This window comes from Petromyzon marinus, chromosome 71 (genome assembly GCF_048934315.1).
Source record: "Petromyzon marinus isolate PM22_M1 ecotype Great Lakes invasive population chromosome 71, UKy_Petmar_22M1.pri1.0, whole genome shotgun sequence".
In the NCBI taxonomy this organism is placed as follows: domain Eukaryota; kingdom Metazoa; phylum Chordata; class Hyperoartia; order Petromyzontiformes; family Petromyzontidae; genus Petromyzon; species Petromyzon marinus.
The window spans coordinates 1,348,658-1,361,367 of NC_133737.1; the positions used below are offsets into that span (position 1 = coordinate 1,348,658).

The 12,710-nt window shown below is 41.6% G+C and overlaps 2 protein-coding genes across 3 annotated transcripts in view; both read right to left on the bottom strand.

The window, feature by feature from the left end:
* The window catches only part of LOC116957256 (uncharacterized), a 631,244-nt gene that overhangs the window by 46,350 nt on the left and 572,184 nt on the right, over window positions 1-12,710 (bottom strand). The gene's annotated exons all lie outside the window — the stretch shown is intronic.
* LOC116957254 (uncharacterized) lies at window positions 520-10,872 on the bottom strand. 2 transcript variants are annotated; one of them, XR_012930519.1, is made up of 4 exons: window positions 10,760-10,872; window positions 10,200-10,288; window positions 3,387-5,165; window positions 520-873 (listed from the first exon to the last, which is right to left on the bottom strand). XR_012930519.1 is itself a non-coding variant. In XM_076055440.1 (3 exons), the coding sequence occupies exon 3, from the start codon at window positions 5,122-5,124 to the stop codon at window positions 3,481-3,483; it is 1,644 nt and encodes a 547-aa protein (XP_075911555.1). In that variant the 5' UTR covers window positions 5,125-5,165; window positions 10,200-10,288; window positions 10,760-10,872; the 3' UTR covers window positions 2,499-3,480. The 2 variants fall into 2 exon arrangements, 1 of the variants encoding a protein (XP_075911555.1); XM_076055440.1 differs by lacking the exon at window positions 520-873 and having other exon boundaries at window positions 2,499-5,165.

A 12,710-nucleotide genomic window follows, 5' to 3' on the forward strand; every position in this document is an offset into this window, starting at 1 on the left:
ATCAGTCCCCAGCCACCTCGAGCCGGATCAGCAAGCCACCTTGAAGCAGGATCAGTCGCGTAATGAAATTCCCCGCCCCTTCCTCTGGGTTCCCCATGGCGGGGCCTTTAATTGAATCACACCCTTGGGCTCATTCCCCCCATTTGATTGGCGCGGTGTGCCCACGAGTCTAAACCCCCCGTGCGCACGAGCCAATCAAATCCAACGCACCTACAACCACCTTCACACAAAGCCACTCACCCCCCCACCCCACGAGTCCCTCGCTTCTCCCCAATCAAAGAAACACCCTGCCCCCCCAAAGCTATCACTCTGACTGCCACACACGTATGATAAAATTAGAATACGCGTTGTGGAGAATGTATCTCCCATACGTAACTTTTAAGTCGCATGCCTTGTAACTGATGAATTATGCGAATGTTCCTTATTTCAAAAGACAATGACTTTTTCCAGAGGCAGATGCTTCCTCAATCACGAAAAATTACCAGTTGACCCGTATCAAAAGAACAGCTCTCACGTGAGTTATTTTCAGAATCAGAAAAGGGTTTTATTCGCCATGTAAGTTCACACCGACACGGAATTTACTTTGGCAGGATGGTGCATACATTCAACATATAGGAATCTAAAAATCTTAAATAAGTTTTAAACAAGTCTTACTATAATGAGGGTTAAAAGTCTAACACCAAGGGGCTGAAGTATATAAAATTAAATAAATATCGAATATAAAATAGCTTTAAGATATAATTTAAATTTTTTTTAAAAAAATAAATAAAAAAACACGTTCTCCACACTCCACCGTATCCCGGACACCGCGGCTCGCCTCGCCGTGCTTCGCCCGTCTCGCTCACCACCTTTGGTTCCCAGTATCACGTCGCTCTGTTCCGCACACACACACACACACGTCTTCAACTCCTCTATTCCTACGCTCTCTCCACTGCTGGCTATCCTCCTCAGCTCCTCCGCTAATACAGCGTCGTCGCACGCAGCGAAAGCCAATCTCACTTCTCTGTCTCCACACACCTCGTCTCCAGCTCCTCTATTACTACGCTCTCTCCACTGCTAAGACGTCTTCAGCTCCGCTAACTCTACGCTCTCTCCACTGCTAACTGCTCCGCCTTCTTCAGCTCCGCTAACTCTACGCTCTCTCCACTGCTAACTGCTCCGCCTTCTTCAGCTCCGCTAACTCTACGCTCACTCCACTGCTAACTGTTCCGTCGTCTTCAGCTCTGCTAACTCTACACTCACTCCACTGCTAACTGTTCCGTCTTCTTCAGCTCCGCTAACTGTACGCTCACTCCACTGCTAACTGCTCCGCCTTCTTCAGCTCCGCTAACTCTACGCTCACTCCACTGCTAACTGTTCCGTCGTCTTCAGCTCTGCTAACTCTACACTCACTCCACTGCTAACTGCTCCGCCTTCTTCAGCTCCGCTAACTCTACGCTCACTCCACTGCTAAGTCTTCTTCAGCTCCGCTAACTCTACGCTCACTCCACTGCTAACTGTTCCGCCTTCTTCAGCTCCGCTAACTCTACGCTCTCTCCACTGCTAACTGTTCCGCCTTCTTCAGCTCCGCTAACTCTACGCTCACTCCACTGCTAACTGTTCCGCCTTCTTCAGCTCCGCTAACGCTACGCTCACTCCACTGCTAACTGTTCCGTCTTCAGCTCCGCTAACTCTACGCTCACTCCACTGCTAACTGCTCCGTCTTCTTCAGCTCCGCTAACTCTACGCTCACTCCACTGCTAACTGTTCTGTCTTCTTCAGCTCCGCTAACTCCACACTCACTCCACTGCTAACTGTTCCGTCTTCTTGAGCTCCGCTAACTCTACGCTCACTCCACTGCTAACTGTTCCGTCTTCTTCAGCTCCGCTAACTCTACGCTCACTCCACTGCTAACTGTTCCGTCTTCTTCAGCTCCGCTAACTCCACACTCACTCCACTGCTAACTGTTCCGTCTTCTTCAGCTCCGCTAACTCCACACTCACTCCACTGCTAACTGTTCCGTCTTCTTCAGCTCCGCTAACGCTACGCTCACTCCACTGCTAACTGCTCCGCCTTCTTCAGCTCCGCTAACTCTACGCTCACTCCACTGCTAACTGTTCCGTCTTCTTCAGCTCCGCTAACTCTACGCTCACTCCACTGCTAACTGTTCCGCCTTCTTCAGCTCCGCTAACTCTACACACTGTCCTGGCTTCCAACTCCGGACCCCAACTCTCCTCAGCTCCCACTCCCAATTCTCTTCAGCTCCGACTCCCCAACAAGTCCCAGCCAATCACTGCCGTTGCTTCTCGTCTACCTTAACTGGCCCAACCGATGACGTCACCTTTCAGCTTCTGCACGTGCCTGTCCTAAGGCGACCCACGCTGTTTACGCCTTCCATAGGCTAACCCCCAAATAACCCCACACTGTCCGTGTGATCAATACAATCGCGCAGTTTCCCCAGCATACCTTCCTACTCCACTACATCTGTATAGGTTACTTCCAAAACACACACTTTCTCCTACAATCACGTGTTCTATATTTGACCTTATAGACAAAATGTTACATGTACGCACAAAATCAGACAAGTATTCATTATAATCTTAGCTCTTTCAGTAAAGTCACGTTGAAGGGAAACAATAAAATATATATAAAAAATTAAAATTCTCACGACGTTTCGACCATAACACAAACGGTCGTCATCAGGTGTTTGTGTTATGGTCGAAACGTCGTGATAATTTTTAGTTTTATATATATTTTTATTATTTTATTGTTTCCCTTCTACGTGACTTTACCGAAAGAACCAAGAATAAGTATTCATTAAATTATCGATAGGCATATTTACAAAATGTAATTACTGCACTGAAATGTATTTCATCGTGTTATATCGTATTTACAAGTTGATCTCTGTCGGATGAGGCCTACACCTACAGTAGTCAGATTGAGGGGTAGAGGTTCAAGGTTCAAATCCGACAGGCATCCCTGATTAGTCCAGGAACATTAATTACAAATATGCACCGTACTTCTTAACATCTGATTCTAAAACAAACTATTGTCATTCAAAATGTGCATGCGATTGCATGCTGGCGTTGTGGTTAAAATTTGGCAAATTCGAAACATTACCCACAAATGACACAATTGAGATCATACATCAATCATTGCGCCCTACTAACAGACTCATGCCCACATGCAGACTGGTGCAGGACCACCTTATGCCACACAGGGGCAGCTGAAAAAAATGACATTTGATTAAATTATGCTAATTTAAATTAGGCTGGGCTTCGTTATCTAGGGGTATATTACCAATTGTGAAAATAAAATGGTTATGTTTTAGTGTAATTCTATCAGGTCTCAGAATTCAGATCCCCTAGTTAGAGATCTACCCAACCCACAGGTCCACAAATACTGACCGCTCTTGCTGTGCAGGTTGAACCTAGGAATGGAGTTATTTATATTAAAGGCCTGTGACAAAGGTGAATCTATTCGGGCTTCATTGTCTCAATCTTACATATCTACAGGGTCTCCATTTGACTTTGTATTGTCTAAGAAGTCCACCCACACCTCCACTTTCACAAACTGCTGGGAGTTGCCTCGCTCTGCCTCACAGTCAGAATTCTCCTCCTGCTTCACGTTGCCTCCATCGATGTTAAGGTCCCATTTTGGAGTTGAATCTTCATCTTCACATTTCACCTTCACTTCTTCGCTCTTCACTGTCACCTCTTCACATTTCACCTTGAAACATTTCATAGTGTCCAAGCTGGGATTCTCTTCTGGTTCTATTTTCAGGAGGGATGGGCTTATTGCAGCACTTTGACTTTCACAAGCCGCTTTCAGACTACACTCCTTGGGGATCTTCTGATGCCTGTGTGTTCCCTGGTGTATTTTAAGATTTGATGAATCTGAAAATGCCTTCCCACACACACTGCACTTGAAGGGATTCTCTCCTGTGTGTGTTCTCTGGTGTATTTCAAGATATGATGACCGTGTGAACGCCTTTCCACACAGAGTGCACTTGAAGGGTTTCTCTCCCATGTGTGTTCTCTGGTGCCGTTTAAGATGTGATGAATCTGCAAAGGGCTTCCCACACAGAGTGCACCTGAAGGGTTTCTCTCCTGTGTGTGTTCTCTGGTGGATCTGAAGATCTGATGACCATGCAAATGCCTTCTCACAGACAGTGCACCTGAAGGGTTTATCTCCTGTGTGTGTTCTCTGGTGTTTTTTAAGATGTGATGAATCTACAAAGGGCTTCCCACACAGAGTGCACCTGAAGGGTTTCTCTCCTGTGTGTGTTCTCTGGTGGATCTGAAGAGCTGATGACCATGCAAATGCCTTCTCACAGAAAGTGCACTTGAAGGGTTTCTCTCCCGTGTGTGTTCTCTGGTGGATCTGAAGATCTGATGACCATGCAAATGCCTTCTCACAGACAGTGCACTTGAAGGGTTTCTCTCCTGTGTGCGTTCTCTGGTGTTTTTTAAGAAGTGATGAATCTGCAAAGGGCTTCCCGCACAGAGTGCACTTGAAGGGTTTCTCTCCTGTGTGCGTTCTCTGGTGTTTTTTAAGCTGTGATGAATATGCAAAGGGCTTCCCGCACAGAGTGCACCTGAAGGGTTTCTCTCCTTTGTGTGTTCTCTGGTGCATTTTAAAACAAAATGAACTTGAAAATGTCGTCTCGCACAAACTGCACTTGTAATGTTTCCCTTCCGTGTGTGTTCTCTGGTGGTTCTTAAGACCAGATGAATTTGAAAATGCCTTCCCACACACACTGCACTTGAAGGGTTTCTCTCCTGTGTGCGTTCTGTGGTGCCTCTGAAGATTTGATAATTGTGCAAATGCCTTCTCGCACACAGTGCACTTGAAATATTTCTCTCCTGTGTGTGTTCTATGGTGTGTTTTAAGATTTGATAACTCTGCAAATGCCTTCTCACAGACAGTGCACTTGAAAGGTTTCACTCCCGTGTGCGTTCTCTGGTGTTTTTTAAAAACAGATGAATCTGAAAATGCCTTCTCACACACAGTGCACTTGAAGGGTTCATCTCCTCTTTGAGTTCTCTGGTGCCATGTCACACTTCCAGTACAATCCATGCTGTTTGTATCCTGGTCCCATTGTTGTCTTGTTGAACCGGGCTGCGCCGAGTGCCTTTGCTCCATCAGACCAATTCTGCCGATGAAGCGTCAGAAGAATGTTTCAGCTGCAGACAGAAAAAAATATCCACACCATCTACGTCAATATCGAGGCACAGAGGAATGCATATACACAATCACAGGTGACTTACACGTCTATATTTATTCATATACTCAAGATATTCCCCAATCCATCTTATGGGCTGTTAAGGCACACAATGAGAGGGCAAATGGTTATAAATATGCCCGGAGGCCCTAGTATCTTCAAAATAAATATTAACCCAAAACATCAAGCACACAATTTCGGCTGCCTGGCAACAATAGCAATATTTATAAAAGCAAAATTCAGCTAACATAGCAACGGCTGTTGATAATAATACGATTTGTATTATGCAGAAATGCATAAATTAATATTCAATCGCAATTTAGAGGTGTGAAGCCAGGCTCAGATTTGCTTGAATGCTTGGATGAACAGATCTAACTTCAGCAGCATATATGCTGTGTCAATTTCCTGACTGTTTACATTCTGATTTAAATCTTTCGTGACTGCAGTAATTCATATTCTTAGCTCTTTCGGTAAAGTCACGTTGAAGGGAAACAATAAAATATATATAAAACAATAAAAATTCTCACGACGTTTCGACCAAACCGACACACCTGATGACGACAGTTTGTGTTATGGTCGAAACGTCGTGAGAATTTTTTTTATTGTTTTATATATATATTTGATTATTTTATTGTTTCCCCTCAACGTGGTGACTTTACCGAAAGAGCTAAGAATATGTTTACATTCTTACAAAAAGTTCCAGAGGATACTCAAATAAGCTATTGTTTTGATTGAACCTCCAAAGAGCTGCTGCAACTCTTGTTGCAGCAGCTCTTTCTCCTACGTCAGCAATCCTTCTGCTGTGTTTTGTTTCACACCTGATGACGGTTGCTTGAGTTGCGATCGAAACGTTGTGATCTATTATTTTTTCTACCTACGTGAATTCACCGAAAGAACCAAAGAGTATGCATTCCTGCAGTCACGAAAGCTTCAAATCAAGATGCGACTATGGCAATGGTTATTAAGTTGGTTGAGTGCACTGGCAGTCTATAATGTAGACTATAGCCTGGTTCTTAACCTCGGTGAGTGAACTGGCAGTCTATAATGTAGACTGTAGGTTTCTTATTAAGTTTAGTGAGTTTACGCGCAGTCTATAATGTAGACTGTAGCAATGGTTAGTAAGCTGGGCGAGTGTAATGGCAGTCTATAGACTTATTCTTGGTTATTAATAACCATTTCTTCAGTCTGCATTATAGACTGCCAGTACATTCACAAAACTTAACAACCAGGCTACAGCTTACATCGATGGTTATTTTTATTTTTTATTCACTTTATTAGTAACTTTATTTGTATTACTATTTGTCTATCTACATGACTCAACCAAAGAACCAGAGATTATAATTATAGAGTCAGTATAGCTACTACTACAGCCAGTACACACTGCTATAGAGTTAGTATAGCTACTACTACAGCCAGCACACACTGCTATAGAGTTAGTATAGCTATTACATACAGTACACACTGCTATAGAGTTAGTATAGCTACTACTACAGCCAGCACACACTGCTATAGAGTTAGTATAGCTATTACATACAGTACACACTGCTATAGAGTTAGTATAGCTACTACTGTGACCAGTACACACTGCTATAGAGTTAGTATAGCTACTACTGTGACCAGTACACACTGCTATAGAGTTAGTATAGCTACTACTACGGCCAGTACTCATTGCTATAGAGTTTGTATAGCTACTATTACAGCCAGTACACACTGATTTACAGATAGTATAGTTACTACAACAGCCAGTACACACTGTTATAGAGTTAAATATAGCTAATACTACAGCCAGTACGTATTGCTAAAGTTAGTATAGCTACTACTACAGCCAATACATACTACTGTAGTGATAGTAGGTACTACTACAGTCAGTACATACTACTGTAGTGATAGTAGCTACTACTACAGCTAGTACATACCACTGTAGTGATAGTAGCTACTACTACAGCTAGTACATACCACTGTAGTGATAGTAGCTACTACTACAGCCAGTACATACTACTGTAGTGATAGTAACTACTACTACAGCCAGTACATACTACTGGAGTGATAGTAGCTACTACTACAGCCAATACATACTACTGTAGTGATAGTTGCTACTACTACAGTCAGTACATACTACTGTAGTGATAGTAACTACTACTACAGCCAGTACATACTACTGGAGTGATAGCTACTACTATAGCCAGTACATACTACTGTAGTGATAGTAGCTACTACTACAGCCAGTACATACTACTGTAGTGATAGTAGCTACTACGACAGCCAGTACATACTACTGTAGTGATAGTAGGTACTACTACAGTCAGTACATACTACTGTAGTGATAGTAGCTACTACTACAGCTAGTACATACCACTGTAGTGATAGTAGCTACTACTACAGCTAGTACATACCACTGTAGTGATAGTAGCTACTACTACAGCCAGTACATACTACTGTAGTGATAGTAACTACTACTACAGCCAGTACATACTACTGGAGTGATAGCTACTACTATAGCCAGTACATACTACTGGAGTGATAGTAGCTACTACTACAGCCAATACATACTACTGTAGTGATAGTAGCTACTACTACAGCCAGTACATACTACTGTAGTGATAGTAGCTACTACTACAGCCAGTACATACTACTGTAGTGATAGTAGCTACTACTATAGCCAGTACATACTACTGTAGTGATAGTAACTACTACTATAGCCAGTACATACTACTGTAGTGATAGTAGCTACTACGACAGCCAGTACATACTACTGTAGTGATAGTAGATAGTGCTATCGAGCCAGTATATACTACTATAGAGTTAGTAGTTATTACTAAAGTCAGTATTTCCTACTATAGAGTTAGTAGCTACTGCTATAGAGTCGATATATACCAAGGCTGTAGCCATGGAGTCAACATTGGGGGGGACCAAATCTTCCAGGGGGTCTGGGGGTCCCAACCCAGAAAAATATCTAAATTTGAAAACTAATTTACTGCCATTTCCTGCAAAAAAATATTAAAAAATTCACTAACACATGAGATAGACTTTTTATTATTTTTTTATAATCATGTAAAATAGTGTATTGTATTACATTGCTCTGTTTTTACTTTTTTATCATTTCTTGTTTCATTGTATGTAATGTCTGAGATTAGGGATTAATAAAGTACAACCATAACCACAATCATATAAACAGAAATCTATGCATTGATTTATATGAAGACAAGTCCAGATATTGTGGCCAAGGTTTAGCAAATTGTTCTTTTTATTTACATAGCATGGCAATTATTACTAATTTTTTTTATATTTTTATAGCAATATATTGGGGGGGGACATTTTGAGCATATTTTAACCCCCCCCCCCCAATATATATTATAATTACGGCCTTGATATATATATTAAAGAGTCGGTAGACACTACTGCAGTCAGTAGAAACTACTGTAGAGTCACTATATACTACTATAGTCAGTAGTTACGACTATAAAGTCGGTAGTTACTACTGTAGAGTCGGTAGATATCACTGCAGTCAGTAGAAGCTACTTTTAAAGAGTAAGCAGATACTACTTTCGAGTTACTCGTTCCCACTATAGTCGGCAGATACTACTGTAGAATCAGTAGATACTAGTCAGTAGATACCACTAGCCAGCAAATACCGCGACAGTCAGTTGATACTACTATACAGTCCATAGATACTACTGTGATCAGTAGATACTACTATGGCCAGTAGATACTATAGAGTAAGTAGATACTACTATAGAGTAAGTAGATACTACTATAGAGTAAGTAGATACTACTATAGAGTAAGTAGATACTACTGTCAGTAGATACTACTGTCAGTAGGTACTACAGTCAGTTGATACTACTATACAGTCCATAGATACTACTGTGATCATTAGATACTACTATAGCCAGTAGATACTAATATAGAGTAAGTAGATACTACTGTCAGTAGATACTACTGTCAGTAGATAATACAGTCAGTTGATACTACTATACAGTCCATAGATACTACTGTGATCAGTAGATACTACTATGATCAGTAGATACTACTATAGAGTAAGTAGATACTACTGTCAGTAGATACTACTGTCAGTAGATAATACAGTCAGTTGATACTACTATACAGTCCATAGATACTAATATGATCAGTAGATACTACTATGATCAGTAGATACTACTATAGAGTAAGTAGATACTACTATAGAGAAAGTAGACACTGCTGTCAGTAGATACTACTGTCAGTAGATACTACTATAGTCAGTAGATACTCCTGTATAGCAAGTAGATACTACTGTCATTAGACACTACAATGGTCAGTAAATACTACTACAGTCAGTAGATACTACTATAGAGTCAGTAGATACTATTTAGAGTTAGTAGTTACTACTATAGTCAGTAGATACTACTATAGAGTCAGTAGATACTACTATAGAGTCAGTAGATACTCCTGTCAGTAGATACTATGGTCAGTAAATACTACTACAGTCAGTAGATACTCCTGTATAGTAAGTAGATACTACTGTCATTAGACACTATGGTCAGTAAATACTACTACAGTCAGTAGATACTACTATAGTCAGTAGATACTCCTGTATAGTAAGTAGATACTACTGTCATTAGACACTACTATGGTCAGTAAATACTACTATAGTCAGTAGTTACTACTATAGAGTCAGTAGATACTATTTAGAGTCAGTAGTTACTACTATAGTCAGTAGATACTACTATAGAGTCAGTAGATACTGTTTAGTCAGTAGTTACTACTATAGAGTCAGTAGATACTACTGTAGAGTTAGTAGATACTCCTGTCAGTAGATACTATGGTCAGTAAATACTACTACAGTCAGTAGATACTACTATAGTCAGTAGATACTACTATAGTCAGTAGTTACTATTTAGAGTTAGTAGTTACTACTATAGTCGGTAGATAACGTGACAACCCCTACTAGTTGGCTGTGTCGAGTGGTGGAGGGGTTTAACTACACACACACATTGACGCGATCTAACCCAAACAAACCTGTATTAAGGATGTATATTTGGAGTTTGCGTGTCTCTCTCCTCGTGGTCGCGTGGATTTTCCCTCAGGATCCTCCAGGGTTTTTTTCCCTGCACATTCAGAGTGAACATCACCACGCGTTTTAGAGTATTTGACCGACGGGCATTTCAACACGTTGATAAACCACTCTGTTGTGTGCAGGTCGCTTCTGAAAACAAGAGCGTTACAGCAGCTGAAGCGGGCTTTGACCTTGGTAAAGATAACTAAAGATAACAAAACAAAGAAAACTGTAGGAATATTTCAAAGAAAAAACAAAGTTTAAAAGCAGCGAGCCAGGTGAAGACAAATTAAACTTAAAGCGAGAGAATTAAAGCAAATGCAATCAAGGCGAGGGGCAGGAGGCAAGGCTCCGCATGGCTAGGCCCCGCGTTGTAATGTTCCGACCTGGACGTCGATTCCATTACTCGCTGCTACTCAATTGATATCACTACGAGAGAGAGAGGAGCGAGGCTCTACCTGGGTAAACAACAACAACAACCACCACAACAACAACCACCACCACCACGATGTGAACTTCTCACCTCAAATCTCAGTGAGCGCAGGAGCGCCGATCGGCAGCTTCCTGGTGTCTCGTGACGTCACGCGGCAGCAGGAGGTGACATGACGTCACTAGAGGGTTACAACAACTCCCATACCCAATATGCGGCGGTGCAACTTAATAAATTATGTTAATGAACTTAGGCCCATCAGTGAGAGAACTCGCGGTAGAGGGGAGTTGGGTGAATACCTTGGTGACATGACGTCACTAGCGGGTTACACCTCCCCCTCGCGTCTCACGCCGATGAGGTAATGCGGAGTTGTGACGTCAGAGAGCGGGGTTTGAGTTTAAGTTTATTTAGATTGTATTCCATTGCTCCCTCTCTTTCAGTTTCAGTTTCATTTATTTGGTATAGCCCTGTGAGCCATTCGGCTCTTGAATCGGGTGCAACCGCAACAAACAAAAAAACATGAACAAGAAAACATCTTAAAGTGACTATGTGACTGTGCAAACAGATAATCCAGGAAAAAACCAGCAAAATATTCCTGAAAAAGCACCGTACACCAACGCTGTGTCCAAAAAATCCCAGTGGGATGCAAGTCAAACAACAACAACCACAAGAAAACTTAGATTAAGGCCATCAGTCTAACTCCGTACTACAACAAACAAACATGGCCAAACCAAAAAACGTTTTCGACACCACCAACATAAAGCCATAAAAGCAATGTAACAGTGATCATAGGAACTGTGACCGAATTTTCACAATAAACTACATAAATAACATGTAACACCAAACCCGAGAGCCATAGCTGGCTGCATGAGTCACTCCACAACAACAGGAGCATCAAATAGTAATAGGTTTTACCCTATTCTTAGTTTTTTCGGTAAAGTCACGTTGACTTTACCGAAAAAACTAAGAATATGAATTACTGCAGTCACGAAAGCTTTAAATCAAGGTTTTACCCTTTTAACTGGCACAAAAACTGACACCTTTATTCAAGGCATCGTGTTTGCAATAACCACAACACAAGCAGTCAAAATGCAAACAAAAGAGACAACTCTGATAATGACATGCACTGTCCTTGAATTTGATTGGTCCACACCCGAGACGGCTTTTCTTAGAGCCTAGTCTCCACTGGTGTTGGACCAGATGACACCAAAAGGCGTACAACTCAAAAACAGCGCACTATCAGAGTATTGAGGGCTCGGGGTGAGCATTTACATTATGAGACCTCCTTTGCAGGAACAAGATATAGTAATAGGTTTTACCCTTTTAACTGGCACAAACTAGGCTCTAAGAAAAGCCGTCTCGGGTGTGGACCAATCAAATTCAAGTACAGTGCATATTATTATCAGAGTTGTCTCTTTTGTTTGCATTTTGACTGCTTGTGTTGTGGTTATTGCAAACATGATGCCTGAAATAAAGGTGTCAGTTTTGTGTCAGTTAAAAGGGTAAAACCTATTACTATATCTTGTTACTGGCAATGGAGGTCTCATAAAACAGGAGCATCAGTCGGAGTATCAAATTTTTCAATGCACCTTTAAAATCAGCACGCTATATCAAAATACAGATAATACTTTGCAGTGGTCATCCGGAGCGAAACATTTTATTTTATTTTAGGCCACTGAATAGCAGTGGCAGCTAGGGGTGTACAACTCCTCTAGAGCAGTTTTGAGTGAAGATCTCATTGGTAATGATTCAAGTTGCAGTTTTTGGCAATAGCATTCCAGACCCTGGGGGCATCAATAGCAAAGGCCCTTCCTCCAGTTTTTGTACGGCAATAGGGAATGTGCAGCTTGTAAATGAGCGAAGACCTGAGGTCAATTTTTTTCTTTGAAACAGAGAGGAGATCCAGCAGGTAGTTTGCGGATTATTTTGTAAGTACATCGTGAATAAATAAGATCTGGTGCACAAGCCGTCGAACATTAAGAAATGTTAAGTTTGACCCAATGTAGAGATCAAAGTGGTGAGTCTTATATGGGCAGTTCAATGC

Excerpts from the sequence above, each read along its gene's own strand:
- LOC116957254 (XM_076055440.1), bottom strand. The coding sequence starts at position 5,124 with ATGGAGCAAAGGCACTCGGCGCAGCCCGGTTCAACAAGACAACAATGG.